Source organism: Schistocerca cancellata, chromosome 2, assembly GCF_023864275.1.
Source record: "Schistocerca cancellata isolate TAMUIC-IGC-003103 chromosome 2, iqSchCanc2.1, whole genome shotgun sequence".
Classification (NCBI taxonomy): Eukaryota; Metazoa; Arthropoda; class Insecta; order Orthoptera; family Acrididae; genus Schistocerca; species Schistocerca cancellata.
Window position 1 is genome coordinate 528,733,721 of NC_064627.1, and position 26,315 is coordinate 528,760,035.

The 26,315-nt window shown below is 38.8% G+C and overlaps 1 protein-coding gene across 1 annotated transcript in view; it reads right to left on the reverse strand.

Moving 5' to 3' along the window:
- Positions 1-26,315, reverse strand: part of LOC126162075 (alanine--tRNA ligase, cytoplasmic) — a 183,895-nt gene that overhangs the window by 119,573 nt on the left and 38,007 nt on the right. The window contains exons 6-7 of the mRNA XM_049918347.1: positions 12,914-13,058; positions 1,883-2,028 (exon numbers count right to left, since the gene is read on the reverse strand). Of these exons, the coding sequence (XP_049774304.1) occupies positions 1,883-2,028; positions 12,914-13,058 (291 nt within the window). The remainder of the gene's footprint in view (positions 1-1,882; positions 2,029-12,913; positions 13,059-26,315) is intronic.

A 26,315-nucleotide genomic window follows, 5' to 3' on the forward strand; every position in this document is an offset into this window, starting at 1 on the left:
AAACTCCTTGAGCTGTGACGGTCAAGTCAATGTATGACCATGAAGCAACTATTACATTAAAATTTCAATTGGTACCATTCTTGTGGAACTCAATGTAAGTCTAACAATCAAACAAAGATTTTTTTGTAATGAAAACTTAAACCTCATTTTTTTCTACCATTCCTCCAGCTTGTAATTCATCAGCTGAAACTGATGTGCTGTCTAGCTGAGAATGGAAGAGGAACAGAAAATGTAAAACTCATCCACAAATAAGGAAAATTCAACTGCGCTCTTTACTGTGAATATAATACTGATGATGGTGATGGCAAAATGAAAGAGCACACTTCCTTCAGGTGCATTGTTCTCTTGAAGGAAGTGATCTAACAAGTACACATCCGACTTGATAAGGAAAAATAGTAACTGAAAGGGAAAGCAACTTCACATTCTCTGGTCTAAAATGATTTGACAATATTGTACCTCCATGTCCTATTATCGCCTTTCTGAAGAAGACTCCCTAAAACTGACTGTGGAGGAAGGTTTCCTATTCTGCTGCCTTCATTAGAGAGGCATTATTCATTGATGAGTGGTATCTCCCAAACCCAAACAGAAACAGAAACCAGCTAAGCAGTTTTCTAGACTCCAGAACCCAGACAAGAAGATACTTGATGATTCCTTAATGACTCTTTCCCCCACACAAGATGCTTAGGCAAAGCTAGAAACTTACTGGTAAGCATACTATCCTTCTCCACTTCATATGGGTTATTATAATAGTGTTCTTCAATAAATCGAAGTAGCTGGTACCAGTCCTGGTTATACTGAAAGCAGCATGATTGTAAGTTGAGATTATGTAGTATACTGAATCTTATTTGCCCGAGGTGAGACACTGTAAGCCTCTGACACCTGATTCCAGGTTCCACAGTGTGAATGGATGATTGTACCCCTTTGTGTTATCCATCATAAAATTCAGTCTCTTCCTCTCCACAGTTTTGTGACAGACAGAATGTGGGGGCTTTAACTGCCTGAACTGATGATCTGGAAGAAATTTTCTGCCACTTTCCGAGATAGGATGGCATTATTCAACATAATAGTGTGTGGACGTATTTATTTTCTTCCATAAATCCCCATTATTGATTGCCATATTTTGGTAGAGGAAGTGGAATGGTTTATACAGCACAGAAACTAATGCCATGACCTCTTTTTGTTAGCACTGAAAATATTGCTGGCTATTTGAAATGTTGCTAGATTTTAAGCAGATAGAAATTTTTAGGCCTTTCTACTATTTACATCATAACAACCATAACAATTCATTAAAGGAAATTAAATCTTTATTTTTCACTATTTTCCACCACTCTTCACTTGAGATGTATATGAATTAATTCATTTTTTCCAAACCAATGCTGAGCAAGAATTCTGAATTAAAGGAACACGAGAGTGGCAAAGTAATCATTTCCAATAGAACAATTACAAGGCAATTTAAATGGACAGAAGTATATAAAAGGAAAACTGAGACTGCTCAAAAAGCACTTGAAAGTATCATGACTGAAGCATGCTATGCAAGTGCTATTCATTTCTATTAGTATCCATTTACCCTTCCACCATGACTGCATTACACTAACAAAAACTGAAAAGTGCTCATTTTTTGTCAAACCATACCCCTATCTCCTGTACTAATCTGAACATCTGATATTATTTTAATATGGAAAACTTTCTGCACACTGAGCAGCTTTAATGGATACTATATACAGAACCAACAAATTTATGCTTAGGCTTAAATAAATACTTCAAGTGACTCAATAGCAATCAATTAGATTTCCAGTCTCAATTTCTTAAAAATATGAAATTTCAACAGTTTTTTATTATATTTTGATTACTTGAATTACACAACACCAACTCCAGTACATACCCTCTGCCTGTATTGTCTGGGTGACCCCCATCAGCTAATGCTATTGTCAGGGTGCGTGCATGATCAGCCAGTACTCGGTAAGCCATATCAATACCATCTATGTCATCTGTACCAACCTTGCCAGAATAAGGGCGTGCTCCTGTGCCCTAAAAACAGAATTCAGAATTACCAATACGTACTGTCTGTATTGTATAGATTAAGTACTATAAAATGAAATGATAACAGACCCACAGCTTACAAAGAATATGGTTAAATCACTCCATCCAGGAACTGAAAATGTCCAAGTTACAAGTTGTCCAAGGTACTGTTTCGTTCTTTTATCTAAGTCAACAAACAAGGATAAAACCATGAAGGAATTAGAGAAGATTAAATTTGGATTACAACCTTTAAAAGTGGAGAAACAGTTTCCAAAAGGAGGAGAGACTGTTGATCCTCCTGCATGGTATAATGGAAAATTGCCCACAAACATTAATATGGACAGTATAAAAGAGAAATGCCCCAAAAGCTATAAGCCCCAAAAGCCACAATATGTGAGAAAAGCTATCAAAAAATTTTTATCAAGGGAAGGAGTAAAACATTTACCGATATCCAATTAGGATCCTTGAGCACCTTCAGTAAAAGGAACGATGAGAGAGAGAGAGAGAGAGAGAGAGAGAGAGAGAGAGAGAATGATTGGCATGAACTCATTGTTCAGAAGGACATCCAGAACCAATTGTGGAATTTGAGGAAATATTTAATGAGTCACTGCATTTCACAACCCTCATAGTATACAATGAAGTAGTTAGATAGGTCAATGAGGGAGAACCTTTGTTGCAATGGGCAGCTTCACCACAGACACTCTGCCACAAGAGGAATCCAGAAGAAATAGTCACAGTCAATTTCAGAAAGTAGGATAATAAGGAAGAAATAATGGAACAGGGTGTATCAGTCATATGCAATGGAATATGGCATTGATTCCTAATCATCAACTGAGTTCCAAATCAGATAAGTAAACAAAAAGTTTTTTTTTTTTTTTTTTTTTTTTTCACTTTTGTGAAGGGTCATCCATTACTAAAGCCATTCCCCATCCAAAAGCAGGTGTTCTGGTACATTCTATTAGTGACTTCCTAACCAACAAATGGCCATCAACGGCATGGAGGCAGAACCAGCTTTCATCACAAAATGCAAAAGACCTCCACCATTCCCTCCAACGAGCTCTTGAAACATGGCAACCAACTTTTGTTTACATTGCACAACTCCTCCTTGGTCTTGCAATTTTTTTTCCATCAGTGTAGTTGCCGCGATTAGTAGCAGTTTTTAAACGGACATTCAAAACCATCTAACAACAACAAAATATACAAGAGGAGAAGCAGCAATGAATTTTACATACAGGATAAATGCTCTTTACGAGTGCACTGAGGTGACAAAAGTCATGGGACATCTCCTAACATCGTGTTGGACCTCCCTTTGTCCGGCGTAGTGCAGTAACTCGATGTGGCATGGACTCAACAAGACATTAGAAGTCCCCTGCAGAAGTATTAAGCCATGTTGCCTCTATAGCTATCCATAAATTCAAAAGCATTGTCGGTGTAGGATGATGTACCAGAACTGAACACACAATTACGACCCATAAATGTTCGATGCGATTCATGTCAGGAGATCTGGGTGGCCAAATCATTTGCTCTCTCGATCAATAAGTGAAGGCCTCCAGTCACTATCTTGCCCATGGTGAGAGGTAATGTCTTAAATTTGGCATTCTTGGAACCTTGTTGACATTATGTATCTCAAAATATTAAATTCCTTAATGACTACCAAAATGGAATGCCCATGCAACAAGCTCCAGCTACTATTCCATGTTCAAAGTCTGTTAATTCCTGTCATGCAGCCAAAATCACATTGGAAACTTTTCATATGTAACACTCGAGTACAAATGGTAGCTCTACCAACGCACTGATCTTTTATACCGTGTGTATGCCCTTACTACCACCATTTGTGTATGGGCTATTACTATCCCACGTTCTTGTCACTTCAATGTATACTATTAAAAGTCATTAAGTGAGTTGTAGTTAATACTTTGAGGGAAGAACATCAGACTTTTATGTTAAGTTTTATCTTGTTTCTATGTTTTGGTTAATGTTTTCTGCGTGTATTAACTTACGAAAATTTTAATTAATATCGATGTGATTGTTTTCAAATTTTGTTGAAATAAGGTTCATTTAAGCAGATACCAGACAGCTTGCCAAGCATGCGCAGAGCTGAAATCGCATATAAGCAGTGCCTACTCCTGCTTCTGACTACTTGGGGTGTGGCTGTTTGGAGTATAACAGTGAGAGAAAGCAGCCAGCATCTACTCGCAAAATTTTTTCTGATGCTGCCAAGCTTCCAGATTCGCGGATGCGCATAGCTGTCTGAGTTAGAGTGGGGGTACACTTCGCTTGTCTCGTGTTTTGTTTGTGGCGCATTTTTCAATTGTTTCGAAGCTATTGCAGTTCCCGCATTTGGATATTTCAGGTTTACACTTCATTGTTACCAGTAAGGTAAGCATATCAGATGTTTTGTCTGTTTTCCCCCCCTTTGTCCAGATCTTGGTAAAAACAGCTGAAAATGCAGTACACAAATGAGTCTTACTACCAGTTTTATAGCTATGTGTGTAAAAAATGCTACATTAAAAGAAAATATTTTTCTATTAAAAGACTGTGTTACTGATGGAAAATGGAATTTAAAACTCAAAACGTGTAACGAAATATACTATAAATCTTGTTTCCAAGCAACATCTGAGAGAACATTAAAAAAATTAAATTTTGTCTTATTTTTAACCCAAGTTAAATACCTTTTGTAAATGTTTATAAGGATTTTGTTCCTTAGGAATACCTAAAAAATAACATTCAAGCTTTCTTGGTGATATTCATACAGAAAAATCTCTTGGGGATGCAGCCAAGACATTTTATTTATTAAGAATAGCGTTGCAAAGGCAGAGATTTTTCTTTACATTAAAATACTTTCTTCTAAGTTTCATTATTGCTATTCCATAAGGAATTTCAACCATTTAACATATATATTTAAGTCAATGAGAAAAACTATCGAGTGTCAAAAATTGATTGCGGACCTGAAAAAAAGGGAAGTTCTGTATATTTTTTAATCTGCTGGATACATCATTGATAAATAATTTTTTCCCAGTATTTAAAATACATGTATCACTCCACACCATCGTGACCAAGCGCAACAACAGCACACAAATGTTAAAAATTTAAATAATAGTCTCTGTTGCAAATACTTTAATGATGACACGTTTCACGCTCCTAGCAGATCTTCAGATCATTCTTGAGCTGCAGAGACCGGCTTCTGTGGTCTCCACGGCTCAAGAACGATATGAAGAAGCGGGAAACATGTCATCAATAAAATATCTGCATCATACTGTTATTTTTATTTTTACCATTGGTGTTTGTTTTTAAATAATTATTTGTGTCAAAACTTTTTGTTAAAATAATTTTTCTCTATACTTGTCTCATGTATGGCCCACCCTACCCTAGGAATAGTTCTATTTTCAACACAGCATTGAAAAATGGTTAAATATGACAAAAATAGATAACTGACAATCGAAAAAGCTTGCCAGAAAATAACACAGACAAATAACACCGAAAAGTGCAAAAAATAACACCGATTTTGGCCATAAAATAACACCGATTTTTTCCTGTCCCTATTTATAATACATGCTGTTTGCCATCATTGGATGATGGTTAAAAATGTGGAGAGTACGTCTCTGTGTGCAAACTGCATTGCGACACACCTCAGTCCACCAAGGCACCGGATCATGGCATGGTAAAAAAAAAGTGTGAGGAATGGAACATTCTGCAGCGGTAAGGATAACATTTGTAAGATATTTCACCTGGTCATCACAATTGGGGAAATGTTGTTTGTCGAATGTCGTCAGAGAGGGGTAAAGCCTCCAGTCAGCCCTAGTAAGCTGCCATTTGGGTGTGCACGTAGATGGGGTATGAGTCAGCAAATGGATAGCACACGGGAAATGGTCGCTCGAATGTGTGTCAGAGAGATGATGTTTGGTTTGTAGGGCACTCAACTGCGCAGTCACCAGCACCCGATGTCGGAGAGAGCAGACCACTTGAGATGATGGGCAATCTGGGCAGTGCTGGAGGATAGGTCCAAATGGGAATAAGTGTGCGTGGAGTCTGAAAGGAATGTGGGTGCTACTGCGTTAAGGCAGAGGAGGTCAAGTTGATTAAGAAGGTCAACCAAAAGGGCACCTCTTTGACAGGTTCTGGGAGAACCCCAAAGAGGATGGTGTGCATTAAAGTCACCAAGCAGCAGAAAGGCGTGCGGTACCTCCCCAATAAACTGGAGGAAGTCTACCCTGGTGACATCAAATGATGGAAGGATGTAAACAGTACAGAGGGAAAAGGTCAAGTGAGGATGGAAAAGCTTGAAGGCAGGTAGTCAGGGAGATGGGATGAGCCATGTATGAGCAGCACGAAACCCCCATGAGCTGGAATGCCAACCTCAGGGTGAAGGTCAAAACCGACTGGGAAGAAATGCGAGAGCTCAAAGTGGTTGTGAGGACATAATTTTGTTTCCTGAAGGCAGAGAACAAGTAGGAGATGCGATTATAAGAGCAGCTGTAAATCCTCTTTGTTGGATCATAGGCTGCGAAAGTTCCATTGGAAGAGAGTCATGACAAGTAAAACACCGAGGGGTGCACCTCGGCGGCTGCAGAGTTGGTGGAGGAGGAGACAGGGAGGCCACCATAACGCTGCGCGATTCAGAACCGAGGTGCTAAATTCAAAGTCACATGTCAGCGTGGCCACGTTCTTCATGAAACGAGATGCAGCAAGAACAGTACTGTATGTGCCAGATGGTGGAACGCAGGGTTTTCGACTCGCCAACAACTTGCAAGCTACCAGTTAAGGCACTTTTTCCTCCACCCAGATCACCTGGACAGCCTGCTCACTGAGATACATGGGACAATTGCGGGAGGAGGCAGCATGGTCGCCATGCAGTTGGTGCAGCAGGTAGAAGGAGGTGGACAATCACCCTCGTGAGCATCCCTACCACAAGTTACACATTTGGCAGGTAGTCGACAGGACTCTCGAGTGTTGTTGTTGTATGGATGACACTGGAAGCAGCGCATCAGGTTTGGAATATATGGTCTGGCCTTGATAACTTCATAAGGTGCTTAGATCTTTAATGGAACCACTCTGTCAAACGTGAGAAAGAGAGTGCGTGTGGCCACTAAGGAGTTTCAGATTTTCCGTGGAGTTACAGGACAGCTCTGCAGATATGGTCGTGCTCATCAGCTGAGCTTGGAAAACGAGTAAGGGCTACAGATGCGGGGTCCTGATAGGTGGTGGGATGGCAGCTTTGATACAATATTCTAAGAAAAAGTAGTTTCCAGGGTGACTGTGTACCAATGTCTTTGACAAAATGTGATTTTAATATAATGATTTTTCAATTAATGATTCCCTAATGGGAGAGGTATGTTTGTATTTCTGCCTCAGTCAGACCATCAAGCAGACTAGTGTAAATACCACCACAGGAAGAATTTAGCATTTGCTGGACCTCGACACGAAGTGAAACTGCAAGCAGTTGTTGTCATTGAGAATCAGAAGTAGTCTCCAAAAGCAAAATGCCATTGCGTAAACGAGAGCAGGATTTCACAGGACCAGCAACTGCATCAGCACCTTTCTCAATAGTAAATGGATTGAGCATAGCAACGCACTGACTGTTTTCAGTACATGAAACCACGAGGAACATTGGTGCAGCTGCACGATTGCCAGCATCACTGATGGCGCACTCCTTCCAACTGGGGGCCCCCTTTCGAAAGAGGTTGCACCTGAATTATGTTATTGTTCATATTTCAGGTCACACCTCCCGAACACCTGACAGAGGGACCAATCAGAAATTTGGGAAGGTAGCAGCTCAGGCAATCACCCCTCTCTGCTGGGCCTGGCTTGTACCAGGGGGTACATGCAAACCCTACATGTCAACTCGGGTATGGGAATTACGCGTCACCCAGTCACCTGTAATGTGTCAGACATGGCTTTCAGGACAACACAGGGAGGAAGAAGTAAAGAGGAACCTCAAACACCAAAGCAGAGAAAGGATAGGAGACAGTGAATGAAGAAAGAAAAATGGAATAGTGGAGAGTATTCGTATATTGAGTATCAAAAACACAGATCACATTTCCAAAAACAGCCCACACATGTTCCTCAAGGAATGGGGAAAAAGAACAGCAAGAAGATAGACATTTAGCATGGAAGGGAAAAGATGCTGCAAAGGTTGGGGTCCCATGGTAGCAAAGTCAAAGAGCGGCGAGCCCCCAGGGGTGGGGGCACTTCTGCACGCTCGCAGGGGCCTTACACGATATCAGACAGGTGTACCAGTTTCTTTGGCTCTTCAGTGTGTATATAAGACAGTGAGAAGTTGTGGAAATGAAAGGCTATGTCTCTACAGACTGAATATCTGAGTGCTCATGGTATGTAGTCCTATACAAAATGACCAGTAATCTGATCTGACTAATATACCATGTAAATGTTTTTTTTTACATTTCACTAGGATGGTGGTATAAAACTATAGGTCAAGATTAAAGTGTGGATGACTCATTTTGGAGGCGCTGTATCCCTTAGCCTATTTCCTATACATAAAAAACAGTCAACATGTCTTCATCTCCAAATTCATGATGCAATATCATCAATATTGATTCCATTATATCGCGAGTTTCAGATTTTCCGTGGAGTTACAGGACAGCTCTGCAGATATGGTCGTGCTCATCAGCTGAGCTTGGAAAACGAGTAAGGGCTACAGATGCGGGGTCCTGATAGGTGGTGGGATGGCAGCTTTGATACAATATTCTAAGAAAAAGTAGTTTCCAGGGTGACTGTGTACCAATGTCTTTGACAAAATGTGATTTTAATATAATGATTTTCCAATTAACGGTTCTTTTACAAGACTTCATGTAATGAGCAGAGCTTGTGAAAATTTCATGTTGATAATAGTAATAATAATAAAAAGTGAATGTTATTTATGGAATTTGACAGAAATATTTAATTATCAACTGAAAATCAAGTAACACAGTGAGCTTCCAGAATGGAGGCATTAATTGAGCTTAACTCTGAAATGTACTCCAAAACACAACTTAAGAAGTAAGCCGGTTATCACAATTCTAATGTAAAAATCGTAGAGGGAGACCAAGAGATGAATACACTAAGCAGATTCAGAAGGATGTAGGCTGCAGCAGTTATTCAAAGATGATGAGGCTTGCACACGATAGAGTAGCATGGAGAGCTGCAACAAATCAGTTTGTGGACTGAATACAACAATGACGACGACAACGACAACGACAATGACAACAACGTGACACACAACACTGAATCTTCAAAACATATTTGTGGAGTGTTCAGTTCCCAACGGAAAAATAGCAATAAAAATTAAGCAAACTAAAATTTTCAGAGAGCATGCCTTGAGGATCAATGGTACGAGGATTAGCATGCAAAACACGCTAAACGACTCTTGGAATAATGCAGTCCACATATTTTAGTGGCAGAATACCATACTTTTTCTGAATTAGTATTTTGAGACATTGCTCGCACTGGTGGTTATCAAAATTATGGGAATATCACAGGAAAAACATGTTTCCCATATGGGGTGATAACCCGATCATTTGGTGTGAAGTTACGTCAGTGAATTAAGTTAATCTGCAAAAAGCTAGGTGTTGTATTATATATTTGTCTGTGACAAAGGCCAGATACAGAAGAGGTCGGCAAGGAGACTTTCTTTTAGGGACGAAGGTTATCAGATCACAGTTACTCTGAATAACTTTACCAAACACTGGCATATGATAGGTTTATTGAGATCAGTATCATTGAAGCTAACAACGCTATACACAGCGAGACATGAGCCACAATGAAATCCACTCTTCAGTGACTCCAGTATTAAACTGTGGAAAGGGCTGTTCATAACAACCACGAAGTTCCTCCAGAACTGGTGATGTGAGAATGACGACAGCAATTAAAAAAAAAAGGGTGTTCTAGAATTGCAAGCAAGGGCTAACACAAAATGATTTTAGGTAACCCTGCACATCACTACGGTTACATATGTTGTTACCTACTGAGGACAGCAGATATCACCTTCCAAAACTACAAGGTCCTAACTCACATGTGCATAAGCTTCTACACTTCCCATAATCCATCTGCTTGTATTAAGTATGTGTGGTTGGTTACAGACTTTCCTTATCATTACTGAATGAACTAAGGGGCATGAACCTCATGACAAATTATACAAAACTGCAATTAAGTAGCTGTAAATCCACATCAATAATATTTGCTGAAGACCATTAGTTGGTAACCACTTTCGAGTTTATTATTCCATTGTTCTCTTATATGCACCAGGTTGTTATAAACAATAAATCAGATTTAAAAATGACATGATAGTCACATTGTCTAATGTTACATCAAAAATAATAAATTTTTTTACAGTATAATGTAACTGGATAGAAAAAAAATCTACTCACCAAGCAATGGCAGAAGAACACACATATAAAAAAAGTTTTTATGTATACAAGTTTTCGGAGCCAGTGGCTCCTTCTTCAAGCAGAAGGGCTGAAGGGGAAGGAAGAGAGGTGAAGGAAAAGTACTGGAGAGGTTTAGGTAAAGGGATACAGTTTAGGAAAGTCACTCAGAACCCCAGATCAGGTGAGACTTATAGGACAGGATGAGATGAAAAAACTGATTGTTGGGGACAGCAGTGGGCAAGAGTATAATATGTATTGCCAGTATACACCCTCTGCTTATGACCATTCATCCTAACTGATAAATTGGTGGTAGACATGCTGATGTAAAAGGCTGAACAGTGTACACATTAACAGATCATTCATGACATGTCATTTCACAGGTGGCCTCCCCTTTGATAGAATATGTTTTGCCAGTTACGGGGCTGGTATGGGTGGTGGATAAGGCAAGTCTTGTAGCAAGGATGGTCACAGGGGTAGGAGCCATAGGGTAGGGCAATAGGTGCAGAAGAAGCATGGGGTCTGACAAGAATGTTGCAGAGGTTGGGCCGGTGATGAAAAGTTATTCTAGGTGCGGTGGGCAAAATCTCAGACAGAATGGATTTCATTCAAGGGCGAGATTTTAGGAAGTCATAGCCTTGTCAAATTATCTGAGCAGGATAATATTGAGTGACAAGTGGTGTGCACCGAAGTAGTAGTTAGGAGGGATCAGCAGCCCCAGGACTGGATGTGATGGCTGGGAAGGAAGAGAGGTGAAGGAAGGAAGGAAGCAAGGAAGGAAGCAAGGAAGGAAGGAAGCAAGGAAGGAAGGTGAACTGGAACAGAAAACAGAGGTAATGACAGTGGCATGTAAAGTGCCCTCCGCCACACACCGTTGGGTGGCTTGCGGAGTATAAATGTAGAATGTAGATGTAGAGATTAGCTTTTGAACTAGGCTGGTGGGTTAATCACGTGCAGTGAAGGCTGAGGTGAAAATTTTAGTGTATTGCTGTAAAGAGTCTGCATCCGAACAAATGTGTTTGCCTCTAATATCAAGGCTGTATGGAAGGGAACGTTTGACATGGAAAGGATGGAAACTGTCAAAATGTAAGTACTGTTGTTTGTTAGTAGGTGTAATGTGGACAGAAGCTGGCCTTTACTACTTTCCTCTCAGTTAAGTGAAGGTCGCCGGCTGCTGCGTTGTCAATGCTGAGACATAATGACAAATCTGGTATTATCAGCACACTGTTGACACTGTGGATCATGGAATATTGAATTCCTTAATTTCTGAAATGGAATGTCCCATGCACCTAGCTCAACTACCAATCCGCATTCAGAGTCTCTTAATTCACGTTGTGTGGCCATTATCACGTCAGAAACATTTTTATGCAAGTCACCTGTGTACAAATGGCAGCTCCGCCAATGCATTCCCTCTTATACCTTCTTTACACAATACTACCACCATCTGTGTATGTGCATATCGCTATCCTATGACCTCTGTCACCTAGTGTATTAGGACAATCTTATTTTGACGCAGAGATTTGTTGGCTTCATCAACTTGCACCCAAATATTCACATTCCAAACTAATCTACATCTGTGGCTTTGCTACAGTTTGGTCAGTCAGCACATGTAGTTTTCTTCCATTCACTTTTGTTGGCTTTGCCAACTTGCAACCACACTGTCACATTCTAAACTTACTTATGCCTTAGGGCTTGCTACACGTCAGTCTGCCAGCATATCTAGTTTTCATCCATTCCCCATATCAAAAGGAAATGTAATATATTTGAATCTTCCCCCCCCCCCCCCCCCCCACAAAAAAAAAACTTTCTCATTGGCTACCATCACTCGATTGGCTATGACTACCACAAATAAATTGCCGACAGCAGTGCATAATGGGAGGCAGTTTAGTGAATCATTCTTCTGTATTTCCTGTATGGAGGGAACAGAGCAAAAGCCATAATAACTGGTACCATGCGAAGCATCCTCTGCCATCCACTTCACAGAGGTTTGCAGAGTATGCCTGTAAATGCAAACAAATTGACAATCATAAAATATAAAGCATAAGTAATTAAGGTGTCCAACTTTCAGTAAAATATAAATAGAACACATTAGCATTTGGTGTACATTGTTCCATAGTATCATAGTGGTTAAACAGATGCAATGAAAAATAGCAGCAGAAACAGATGGAACTTGCATAAAGCCTTTAGCTCATGTCCAAATTTTGTTGCATATCCTCTTGCGCATTACTTAAGCCAGAAAACAGTGTTCTGTGTGTACTCCATAAATTGGCAAAGTTATCAGTCTTGTTTATGTGACTTTCAGTGATTCAGTGCTTCTTCTCTTCAGTTACTTTTACTCCTTAACTTTCACTCTACCAGAACTTTCCACTGCCATATTTGGAGAATAGTTTTGTTTCTTTATGACACATCACAAGCTTGTACTATCAATAAACCAAGTTAAAAAATATTTAATCTTTCATCTAATGAAAAATCCTATCTAAAGCAATTTATTTTACTAATTCTGTTTGAAAAATATTTCAATTCTACACACATACCTTCTGAATGGCATCAAAAAGTGGGACAAAAAGATCAGTATCGTAGTTTGAACGCTTCTGTTGGATAACAGACACCAAGCGCTCTAGTCCCATTCCACAATCTATATGCTTCTTTGGCAAGGGTTTTAAACTTCCGTCAGACTCTCTGCAATGAAATAATACATACATACATCAATACAATAAATATTAACTACAATATTTACGGTTTGCAGGAAGTGCCAGCTATTTTTATCCTACTTTTATACCCATTTGTAACTTTTTATCAAACAAAGAAACTTTAATGGTATAGATGACAGTAAAAAATATGGGTTAGAATATTGCATTATGAGTAATTATAAATCTGTGAAGAAAAAATAAAGTTAAGAATGACTGCAGCCTTACTGAGGAAGAGAAGTAGGGTCGGAGAGGGAAAGAGACTACAGACAGTTTAATCAAAACATGATAATCACTTTGTGCCCTCTCTTTAAGGAGGAGGACATGTCTGAAGACGAGACTGAGGAAGAAATCAGATGTGGTAAAGAAGCCATAGGGGATCTAGTATTAAGAGTAAGATTGTAAGAGAGCTCTGGAAGACTTGTGGTCAAATAAGGCAGAAGGCTTTGACAACAATCCTCCAGAGTTTCTAAAATGGCTGGGAGAAGTGGCAACAAGATGGTTTGTACAATCTGAGTCAAGACATACCATCAAACTTTGGAAACATATTGTGACTCAATCCCAATGATAGCAAGGGCAGATAAATGTGAGAACTGTCAACAGCTTAATGGCTTGTGCATCCAAGCTGCTTACAAGAGTTATATACAGAAAAATGGTAAAGAAAACTGAGGATCTGTTACATGACAATGTTTGTCTTTTAGAACAGTAAAGGCATTAGAAAGGAAGTTGTTCTGACGATGGGCTTGATAAGGCAATCAAGAATTTTTTGTCAACAGGGGGAGGAGCATTTGACAATGTAATATGGTGCAACATCTTCATAAGTGTAAGCTAAAGGAAAAGGCAGGTAACGTACAATGTGCACAAAAACCAAGAGGGAACAAGCAGATTGGAAGATCAAGAGCAAAGTACTGTAAGAAAAGATGTAAGGCAGGGATGCAGTCTTTCACCCCTACTGTTGTTCAATCTGAAATTGAAGAAGCCGTGACAAATAGGGCCAAAAGCCTTGCTGCAATGGTAACACCAATTTCCATCAGATCACCAAAGTTAAGCACTGTTGAGCTCAGCTAGCACTTGGATGGGTCACTGTCCAGGTCTGTCGAGTGCTGTTGACAAGCGGTGTGCACTCCGTCCTTGAGAGGCCAATTGAGGAGCTACTTGACTGAGAAGTAGTGGCACCAATCATGAAAACTGACAACAGCCGGGAGAACAGTGTGCTGACCAATGTGTGTGCTAAATGAATTGCAGGATCTGTCAAACAGAATGAATAGTGTAAGTGAGCACTCACTATGGACTGAGAGTAAACTGAGGAAAGATAATATACGAAACATCAAAATTGGGGCCCATGAAGTAGACAAAGTGAAGGGATTCTCCTGCCTCAGAAGCAAAATATTGCAGCAACACACCTGAAATCTGAACAGCTAGAATGCCATTCTGTGGTCTGTTTATCACAAGATATATCAGACTGCTCACAGAACAACGTGCAACTCACTGAAATATGTGTAAATGCAAGCACATGGGACATTGAGACTTATGATTACATATCTGAAAATACACTTGATACAGTGAGTTGAAGTCAGGGACATAACTATGCCAAGAAACACTGGGATGTTGCAATGATTAGCATAACACCTCGATAGCTCAACGGACTACTTGGACAATGCTCAGCAACAGCATAATTAGATACTGAGACAATATTGTGCAAATTCTTGGCTGTACAATATCAAATTTCTGCATGTTTGCAAGGGACAACAACAACATGGATAAGACACCACATCTCTTACTAAACACAGCAAATGTTATTTTAACAAGCAAACAACAAAATGTGGTAAATGAGTTGCCAATTGTAACTGCCTATTGAGTGCTGGCACGAAACCACCTTGGGAATCCATTCCAATCAGAATCATCACTTCGTTATATGGTACAAAAGCCACCACCCCACATATCTGCTTGTAAAATGTCCTTGTGTACAAATACTGCTATGGATGTAGAACTTTACTACAGGATGATCAAAACACAAAAAGAAATATCTATATAGAGAAGTCATGCTGCAAACCTGTACATACAGATGGCCCAGTATATTGAAATCTATACCAACAGACAGAAAGTCTCGTTCAGGCATGTGGAGGAGGGTATGATCACTGCATTTGAAATGTGTGTCTTGGTACATCGGCCATCATATCTTGTCAGCAAACAATGCAGGAACCTACCATCCAATCACATGCATACATTTTTTACCTACAGACCTTACAGTCTACTTGTTTCTTTAGCAACGCACCAACATCACTCCTGAACTGGAGTCACAAGAGTTTGAAAAACATTTCACAACCTATAGCATATTTATGAAGAGCCCTAGATCATCTGACATCAATCCAACTGAGCACATCTGGAACACCACCACATAGATATATGCATCTTGGATGCAATTCTGACAAGGAGTGGTGGGATCATCTTTTTGAAACCATCTATACGGTGTTGTTGGTTAACTTCCCAAATATCACACCCAGCAGCCCTTCACCCTAACAGGATCTAGTTTGTTAGTACCAGAAGGAGAGAAAAAAAAAATTGAATTTCATTTGGCTCTCTATAGCTTAAAAAAAAACTTAACGTACGCCAGAATGGTTGTGTAGCACAATAGCTAAGGTGCAGTCCCCACATGCAAAAGGTTGTGGCTTCAAAACTTATCAGGTGCTTTGAAAATTTTTATTTTTGAACCTTTATCAAAACAACTTTGATAATTATTTTTATTCAATTAATTGGTTTAAATGGTTTTTTTTTTTTTTTTTTTTTGCCTATTCCTTGAGCACATCGTTTTGAACACTGTATTAAATGTCTTATTTGCTCTCATTTCTTCTTTCTATTACACTTTTTACACTTGGAATTTTGGTGCATGTGAATTTAATTATTTTTATTTATCTATCATAATATTTAACAATTTGAAAATACCGATTTGTCAGTTAAAAACAAAAGATGAAATAATCTATTTATATTATCTGTGGAATGGTCTCAAAAATGTATTTCTTGTTACTAGACGTATAGTTTTTTTTGGAAGGTAATCCACATACTAACATTTAACACAAATTCTTATTGCACTATGGACAAAATAGTGCAGGTGAAGAGATTATAAGAAAAACAGAATAAGGAATAGAAATAATGAATGCAATAAAATGAAGGAAAATACAGGAAGATAAAACAGAAGAAATTAAATTAAAGTTAATACATAAGAATAATTAAACTCACATGAACAAAGATCTCAAGTGAAAAAAGAATTTTAGAAACAAAAATGAGAGTAAATGAAGAAGTTAATGCAAGTAAAACACTGTGACAAATGAACAGAAATGAAAAATTATATTTAAACCAATTAACTGAATAAAAATAATGATCGAAGTCATTTTGATAAAGATTTATAAAGAAACAAATCAAAGCATGTGACAAGATCTGAACCAGTAACATGTGGGGACTTAACATTAACCATTAGGGTCAACCTATTGCAACTGGTCCAACACTGGTTGCTTGACCACTCAGCAAAAAATGGTACCTGCAGGGTGAATTCCATCCTGTTTGGTGGATTCAAAATTATTTTTTTAAAATTTTTAGTGGTTATCATTTAGAAAAAGCAGCCATTTTTGTTTCATGCCACAAGCGGTTTTTTGCTCTTATAACAGGGTGTCTACGTGGACAAGGAAAAAAAATTCCCGGATTAAAACACACTTTCTCCAGGATGACAGTATATTTTCCCCTATCACTCCTTTGAATGGTTATGGTTTTGTACACGAGCGTACAATTTCCCGGCACTTTAGAAAACGAAACTCAGAGAAAGAGACACGTTTTGGAAATATCTTTGTGTGCAGCAACATGTACGCTGCGTATTTTCGTATTACGAAAACATACATTGGAAATCCACCAAACACCGCATGTTACTTCCTGAACCATTGAAACCGAGATTTCAATGCGCTTTCGTAAGCCGCTGATGACAGAGGATATTCAGAGCATAGGACATGTGATGTAGTCAGCCAATAGCAACATCAGTGTTAAGTAGCGTGCCAAACAGGGAAAGTTAATAGTTTAAATTAATATACATAGTGTTGTTACAAGAAAAGCAAAGCTTTCACATAAAATATTGGTCTCAAGCTGCACGAGAAGCTAAGCTTTCGCATATACTGTTGATCTTTTTTGTGCATGTTACACTTTAAGAGATATCATACAAATGTGCCTGTAAAATTTTTAATAATGACATAAATGTCTGATCTTCAGGGTTCGAGGGTTCGTAATGCTTCTAAATGGCTCGTCATCAGACACCTCATTTTTAAATGAGAGCCAAACGCTTTGTGATTTAATAAATTCACGGTCCATTCTTGTACGTAGTTCAACTTACGTAAAAGGATATTTACTTTGAAAGTAACGCTTTTCAAACCACCAATCTTAATATTTTCCTGCGACCTGTTACAAATAGGTTCGTTTCAGCAGTTGCCAGAGAGCTCAGGTAACAGGCGACACCGCGATTGGGTAGATATCATGACGTAGGAAGCCCGTATGTACGTACGTGTAAAAGATCATCAATGAAAGATGATACTGCAAGAGCATCGGAATTTCGTTAACCATATTAAAATGTGCACATTTAAAGTGCATACTTAAGGGCACATTCGTATGTTCAGATTCCCAATGAAGTACCGTAGACCCCGACCTGATATTAAGCTTTTAAGTGTGGTTTTTAGGATGTAAATTTTCTTGGAGCACCAGTACTGTATTATATCATGTTTGGTTCTTTATTATGCCATAATGCCATACATGCTAGAAAATGAAAACGTGCACTTGAAATGCAGCAAACAGTTGAAACTACCCAGTACTGTGGAATTAAACATTTCGTTTCAAATCTACATCTACATCTACATCTACATCCATACTCCGCAAGCCACCTGACGGTGTGTGGCGGAGGGTACCTTCAGTACCTCTATCGGTTCTCCCTTCTATTCCAGTCTCGTATTGTTCGTGGAAAGAAGGATTGTCGGTATGCCTCTGTGTGGGCTCTAATCTCTCTGATTTTATCCCCATGGTCTCTTCGCGAGATATACGTAGGAGGGAGCAATATACTGCTTGACTCTTCGGTGAAGGTATGTTCTCGAAACTTTGACAAAAGCCCGTACCGAGCTACTGAGCGTCTCTCTCCTGCAGAGTCTTCCACTGGAGTTTATCTATCATCTCCGTAACGCTTTCGCGATTACTAAATGATCCTGTAACGAAGCGCGCTGCTCTCCGTTGGATCTTCTCTATGACTTGTATCAACCCTATCTGATCCCACACTGCTGAGCAGTATTCAAGCAGTGGGCGAACAAGCGTACTGTAACCTACTTCCTTTGTTTTCGGATTGCATTTCCTTAGGATTCTTCCAATGAATCTCAGTCTGGTATCTGCTTTACCGACAATCAACATTATATGATCATTCCATTTTAAATCACTCCTAATGCGTACTCCCAGATAATTTATGGTATTAACTGCTTCCAGTTGCTGACCTGCTATTTTGTAGCTATTGACTGCCTCTGCGGAAAAGATTAGCAAAAGTCAAATTTCTTTAGCAAACAGACAAAAATAACTTCCAGAATGAGATTTTCACTCTGCAGCGGAGTGTGCGCTGATATGAAACTTCCTGGTAGATTAAAACTGTGTGCCCGACCGAGACTCGAACTCGGGACCTTTGCCTTTCGCGGGCAAGCGCTCTACCATCTGAGCTACCGAAGCACGACTCACACCCGGTCTCACAGCTCAGATGGTAGAGCGCTTGCCCGCGTAAGGCAAGTTCATTGTTCTGCAAGGCGATTAATGCTTGACTGTCAGAAAGGTGGAAATAAAATAAAATCTGAAACTAATGACATATTTCAGCCTTTAGTAATTATGTGAATGTGTTTTAATTCACTTGATAGCTCCCAGCCACGGATATCTGTTTTGTATTCATTTGACATGAGAGTAAACTAAGGGGAAACAGCAAAATCACTGAACGTAAACACGGGTCACGTGGAGACTACCCACTATAGCTCAGATTGCTCTGCGCATCAGCCCCGGATCTACGACATTTGCGAACCGGGTCAATACTAAAAAAAATCGAATTTTCAAAATATGTTCATCTTGTAGCGCACATCTTTCTGAAAAGTCTGAAACATAAAACGTATGTATTCGAGGAAATGTAAGACATATTATTTGGTCTTGCGTACGCCCATGTGCAGTTTCATGCCTCTTCATACAGCATTTTTCTACTGCACGTCCAAACTATATTCAGGAGAATGGAAATTGAAATGTCCTGTGGTGCCTCTCCTGCTCCCAGTCGGCCGGTTTGGCAGCCTGCCTCTCTTAAAAAAAAAATCTTGCAATTAATAGCGGATGGGATTATTTGTAATCGAGAGAACAAGAACTCTTCGGAAAATCTGAACTCTTCATTGCCCATTAGTTAATAACTTGCTGTTTTGTGTAACATAAAATTAAATACAGGATATATAAAACCAGTACTGACAAGAGATAAGCAAGAAATTACACATTTCTTCAAACCTTAGCTCCTAGCATTTTTTTCTCTCTAATCTTGCTACAGCTTTACATGGCGTGTTTTCCTTTCTGTGAAAGAATCTTTTACCTCATCAAAGTTTTGCTACATGGAAAATCAAAATGTAGTCTAATACTGAAAAAGCTGTTAATACAAATAATACCCAAGACTAGTGTGGTTTCTCGATCTGATTACGTCTCTTTTGTCACTGTATGCTAGATAAAACAAAATAGGCCTTTCTAATACGGCAGCAATTTTATAACACACCAAATAAACGAGACTGTTTTGGCACAAATGGTCAATTTTTATAACACGACAGCTACTACAAGCAAAAAGCTTTATGTTAGGAAATAGTTTCACGTTTCATTCATCTCTAGCATGAGATCGAAAACTAGTATTACAAAATTTTTATATAAATTTGGAATCATCTTATTCTTCCATAATTTGTGTGATGTCCTTGTTTCTTCTCCGTCCTCGTTCTAACAAACAATCCTGTCATCACCAATTCTGTAGCTATTGCTGCCACTGCCAACATTTGTTTGCTGATTAACTTCACTAACCCTGCCAGAATCACTGGTTTAGTTCTCCCGCAATTATTCTCCGGTTAGGCGTTGTTACGTGTTCGTACAACACGTTTTCCGTGTTACTTCCATAATAGAACTTAAGCGGCTGGTAGCCGGGGACTGCACTACTGGTCCTTACTAGTGTAGCGATCTGGCCAAACATTTTCTGTCAAAACTTCATTTTTTTGGACACACCGAGAAGATAATACATAATCTTTCTCACCTGTTATTCCTGTCAGTCGTTTATTTCCATTCTGATAGTATGAATCTATGGATTTCGCTAGTAATTATAACAATGCTGATCATTTGCACACCCAATCAGCCACATAATCAGACAGCGATTGCCATTCATCCATTCGGCTTTACTCCACTCAGCTCGTATAGCCCGCCCCTTTTGTCTGTGGAAAGTTTATTTCTAGATGCAACGAGGATTCTCCTGACAGAGACATCATGTACACTATGCATGCATTCAAAAGTCAGCTTATGATTCATTCAGAAATCAACTTAAAATGTGTTCAAAAACCAACAGAGAAGCGTTTCAAAATCATATGACTAATTGATAGGCAAACGTGCGCTGGATGCTAGGTGCTTTGTGGAACAAGTTTTTTTTTCCTCCCCCCTCAAGAATATGAATTACGTGCCCCCATTTCCTGGAAGTATCTAGCTGCTTGCTGCGACTGCTTGCACAGCCAACAGCCACATTCCTGTTGACAGAAGCGGGAGAATCTACTACTCAAACGTGACTCTACTGCGCATGCGCATGAGCCCGCACGTTAAATGCTAAAACAAATTGAATGTAAACAGTTGCGACTTCACGCTCATTGGAGGCAATTTGTTGTTATGAAGCACTGCATAGTCTTCCTAAAGCCTTTGACACATTTTCAATTGGCAGACGCTTGCATGAGCACTTGTGTCGTCGTCGTATATGGCGCATTTCCTTTGAAATTTAAGTTATTTTCGTTTTTTTCTCTCGTTCATGTTTTATTGTTGAAGTATTATTCTGCAGTAGCGGGATACAGTAATATCCTTTGTTAGTGTGTCGGTTCTTACTAGTCAAAATTACAAAAATTTAACTGAAAACTAAAACAATGAAAAATTTCTGGAATTCTAAAAATATCCCGGGTTTTTCCCGGTTTTCTCCCGGATGAAAAAAATCCCGGGTTTTTCCCAGATCTCCCAGTTGTCCCGGGTCGTAGACACCCTGTATAAGTATCTGCAGTTTCTTGAATTATTCAGTAACATGTTGCCCCAGGCCTTTCAAATAAGAAACATTTAATTCAGCACACACTGGGCTATAAATTAAAACCATGATCACCATGAATGTATTCCTTAATATATTTTTAATCGCTCAAATTTATTGGTCGCAAATTAAAAAAAAATTCAATTTTTGAACAGTATTTTTCCAAAGAAGGAGTAATTTCTCAGCCTTAACATTTTTTGTGTTATTACACTACACAGTACATTTACTTTTTAAATCTCAATGGTGAGAAGCTTACACTGAAAAAACACATTATTTTAAAAATTGATTTTTTAAATTTTTTCATTCTTTGGCTTGCAATATCTCTGTTAGAGGACCAGATAAAAATCTGAAAATTACACACTTTGTAGACCTTTATGATATCAAACTACAGTATAAATTTCAACTTTGAGATACAATGGGAAGTTTAAAAAAAAAAAGAGTCACATACATTTTTTAATATCTGTAATATTTTGACTAATGTATAAAGTGTATCAGTTACATAATTTAAACATACTATGATAACTTTTTTTAAAAATGAGTCAACTAATTACATTATCTTGTTTTCAACTTATTTGTTTTTACTATGTTGCTCATTCAACAACAGAGAAATTTCTTCACTCGGTTTGGGCATTAGGTTAGCAGTTCACCCTGTCACTGCTGTAAATTACAGGGGAGACAGCTTCTTTAGTACGTTTTTAACAGATATCCAGACTTGACCCTTTTCAACTTTTTTAAATGAGGTCCTTGGTCCTGATGGGTGGTAAAACGTAACATGCACATCTTGGTTTTGGCAATCAATACTATCAACTTCAGTAATCCACCAATGTTCGCCATAAACACAACCCACTATTTTTAAGTGTCGCTGGTACAAGTTTTCCGCACTGATGGTGTTCGTTATTGGGGGATGTTGATGTGAACTGACACCTGAGCATGTTGTGTGACTGACATATAAGATAAAAAAAAATCATGTGCCTTTAATCATCTGACAAGTGCTGAACCTTTCCTCCAAGACACTGGCGAAGAGTTCGTGAATTTCCACACATTTTATAAAAACACAGGTAATCCCTTTTACCTGTTCTTTACAGAATTTAAACATTTATTGAGGTGTCAATATCTGGTTCCCATAGGCCCACAGAAAATGTGGGTGAATACCTATGGGATCAAACTGCTGAGGTCACCGATCCCTAGACCTACATGCTACTTTAACTTACGCTAAGAACAACACATACACCCATGCCAGAGGGAGGACTCAAACCTCCAGCAGGAGCGAACGCACAATCCGTGACGTGGCGCTTTTAACTGCGTGGCCACTCCGCGCAACAGGTCCACTGCTGACTAGCTTTAGTGACAGCTCGCTTTGTTGTGCTGCCAACTCCATCACATGCATTCTTCCCATGGCATGATGCAAAAAAGTGTGATTCTACATCTAGTCCACAGTCTTCTTTGTGAAAGGAGATGTCAACAATTTTTCTTGTTTTTATATAGGCTTGCAGTACCATCAGAGAAGAACATCAGTTTGTTTACGGAAGGGTGAAGCAATTTTATTTGGTTTGTTAATTGCAGTTGAAAAGATTGCACTGCTGTAGTCACTTATAACACAAAAACTGGGACTCATTAGTTTATCTTGATCTTTATAATAGAACACAAATGGATGAACTGTTGCCTGTTTGTTTGCCCAGTGGTACCCTTGTACATCATTTTGAGCAACAAATAGTTTTGTCAAGGTGGAGGTAACCATGAGAGAAAGATTTAATAACAAGTGAAAGTATAACATTCTGTGAGTTAGGGCATGAATTGTCAGAAATCTGAATGTGGAAAGTAAGCTAGGAAATCTTAAAAGCGAAGTGCTAAGTTTCAGGCTAGATATAGTGGAGGTCAAGAAAGTGGAATGGGAAGAAAAGCATTTCTGATCAGACACTGGGGTAATATCAACAGCAGCAGAAAATGGCATAATGAGAGTAGGTTTGCTGTGATGAGGAAGGATGGGCAGGAGTGAGTTACTATGAACAGGTCATCGATAACGTTGTTCTCATGAGGATGACAAAAAGTCAATATCAACAGTAATAGTGCAGGTAAACATGCCGATGTCACAAGCAGAAGATGAATTGATATGGAAAGTATATTGTCAGGGCAATTAAATATGTAAAGAGAGGTGATGATCTAGTAATCATTGGGAGGCTGGAATACTGTGCTAGGGGAAGGAACTGAAGACTGTCTTACCGGAGAGTATAGACTCAGTTGTAGGAATGGGATACTAAAGCAACCAATAGAGCTCTGCAATAAATTTCAACCAGTAATAGTGCACACACTGTTCAAAAATCACATGAGGTGGTTCTGTACTTCAAAGAGGCCTGTAGACATGTGTTCATTTCAGCTGGGTTACATCAGTGTCACACAGAGATTACAAATTCAGCCCAGGGGCAGATATGGACTCAGATCACAATTTAGTAATGATGAAGAGTGGACTTAGACTTAATAGGCTCTTTCAGAAGAATCAATATGGAAATAAGTGGGATATTTAAGCACTGAGGAATGATGAGGTGTCATTGATGTTCTCTAAGGTTGTAGATACTGTTATAATACTACAATAGGCAGTTCAGTTGAAGATGAATGGACATCTTTAAAAAGGGCAAACAGAGAAGTTGGGCAGAGAAAAATAGGTACAAGGAGCGTATCTGTGGGGAAACTTTGAGCAACAGAAGATAGAATTTATTTGATTTCCAAAAGAAGGAAATACAAAAAGTTCATGAAAATAAAGGAATGCAGCCTTGTCACAAATGAAACAAATTTAAAAGCAGGGAAGTGAAGATAAAAAGGCTGCAGGAAAAATGTGAAAAAAGTTTTGTGAAGGGCTAATTCAGCATATAGAAAAGTCAAAACAACTGTGGTGAAAACAAAGGCATAAACATTAAGAGTGCAGTTGGAATTCCACTGTTTGAATGCAGTGAAAAAGGAAATAGGTGGAAATATTTCATTGAAGGTCTCTACAAACATGAATGAGCTGTTAGATGATCTGGTGGAAGAAATGGGGGCTGTTGTGGAAGGAAGAAAGGCCTGTGCTAATCTGCTTGTTATGTGCTCCCTTCTCCATCTGTCTTATGTTCTTTGCTTCCAAGGTAGCAGACTCCCTTCACTTTGTGTACTTCACGATCTCTAATGCTGATTGTATTATCATACATACTGTGTATCACCTGTGTGCACAATATTACATTGCCAAAACCTTTTTGTACATAGACAAATCCTATGAAAGTGTCCGGATTTTTCTTAAGTCTTTTCAGTTCACTCTCAATCCATACTGCATGATCACTAGACTGATCATCCCATTCAACAGATCCTGCAATTCTTTCTTACTTTCACTACAGATAATAATGTCATCAGTGAATGTTACCACCAATATCCTCTAACCCTGAAATTCAGTCAGTCCCACTCCTAAACCTTTCTTTTATTTTATACTCTTCGATGTACAGATTGAACAGTAGAGGAGAAAGGCTACATCCTTGTCTTATACTCTCTCTAATCTGTATACTTTGTTCTTGGCCTTTCAACCTTATTGATTTTCTTGATTCTTAGACATATTGTATATTACATGTCTTTAACTGTAGCTTATACTTATGAAAATCTTGCACCATATTACATTGTCGAATCCTACATATGTATCTTAACATTTAAGAAAAGTCTTGCTTGTATTTGATAACCCCACCACCAGAACTGCCTTTTTAATGTCTTTACCTTTCCTAAAGGCAAACATTGTCATTCTACAGATCCTCAATTTTCTTTTTCATTTTTCTGTATATTATTCTTGTCAGAAACCTGGATGCACAAGCCATTAAGCAGATTAACAGTTCTTGCACTTATGTGCCCTTGCTATCATCGGGATTGTGTGGATGTTATGGTTCCAAATCCTGATTATATGTCTTGAGACTCATATTCTACAAACCAACTTGAATAGTCATATGGTTGCTACTTCCCCCAACAAATTCAGAGAAATCTAAAGGAATTCTTCCTTCTACCTTATTTGACTACAAGTCTTTAAGACTTTTTTAAAAGTCTGACTTATGTAACACTGGATCCTTTGTCATCTGCATTGACACCGATCGAGGTGACACAGTGGTTAGTACTCTGGAATTGCATTCTGGATGACAGTTCAAACCTGTGTCTGGCTGTGCTAATTTAGGTTTTCTGAGTTCCCTAAATCACTTCAGGCAAATTCCTGGGATGGTTCCTTTGAAAGGACATGGCCAATTTCCTTCCTCATCCTTGGTACAATCCAAGCTTGTGATCCGTCTCTAATGCCCTTGATGTCGATGGGACGTTAAACCCAATCTTCCTTTCTACCTTCCACAACGGCTCCCATTTCTTCCACCAGATCATCTAATAGCTCATTCATGCTTGTAGAGACCTTCAATGAAATATTTCCACCTATTCCCTTTTTCACTGCATTTAAACAGTGGAATTCCAACTGCACTCTTAATGTTTATGCCTTTGCTTTCGTCACAGGTTGTTTTGCCTTTCTACATGCTGAATTAGCCCTTCACAAAACTTTTTTTCACATTTTTCCTGCAGCTATTTTATCTTTACTTACTTGCTTTTCAATTTGTTTCATCTGTGACTTAATAGGCTGCATTCCTTTATTTTCCTGAACTTTTTGTATTTCCTTCTTTTGGTGATCAAATAAATTCTATCTTCTGTTGCTCAAAGTTTCCCCACAGATACGCTCCTTGTACCTATTTTTCTCTGCCCAACTTCTCTGTTTGCCCTTTTTAAAGATGTCCATTCATCTTCAACTGAACCGCCTATTGTAGTATTATAACAGTATCTACAACCTTAGAGAACATCAAAGACACCTCATCATTCCTCAGTGCTTAAATATCCCACTTATTTCCATATTGATTCTTCTGAAAGAGCCTATTAAGTCTAAGT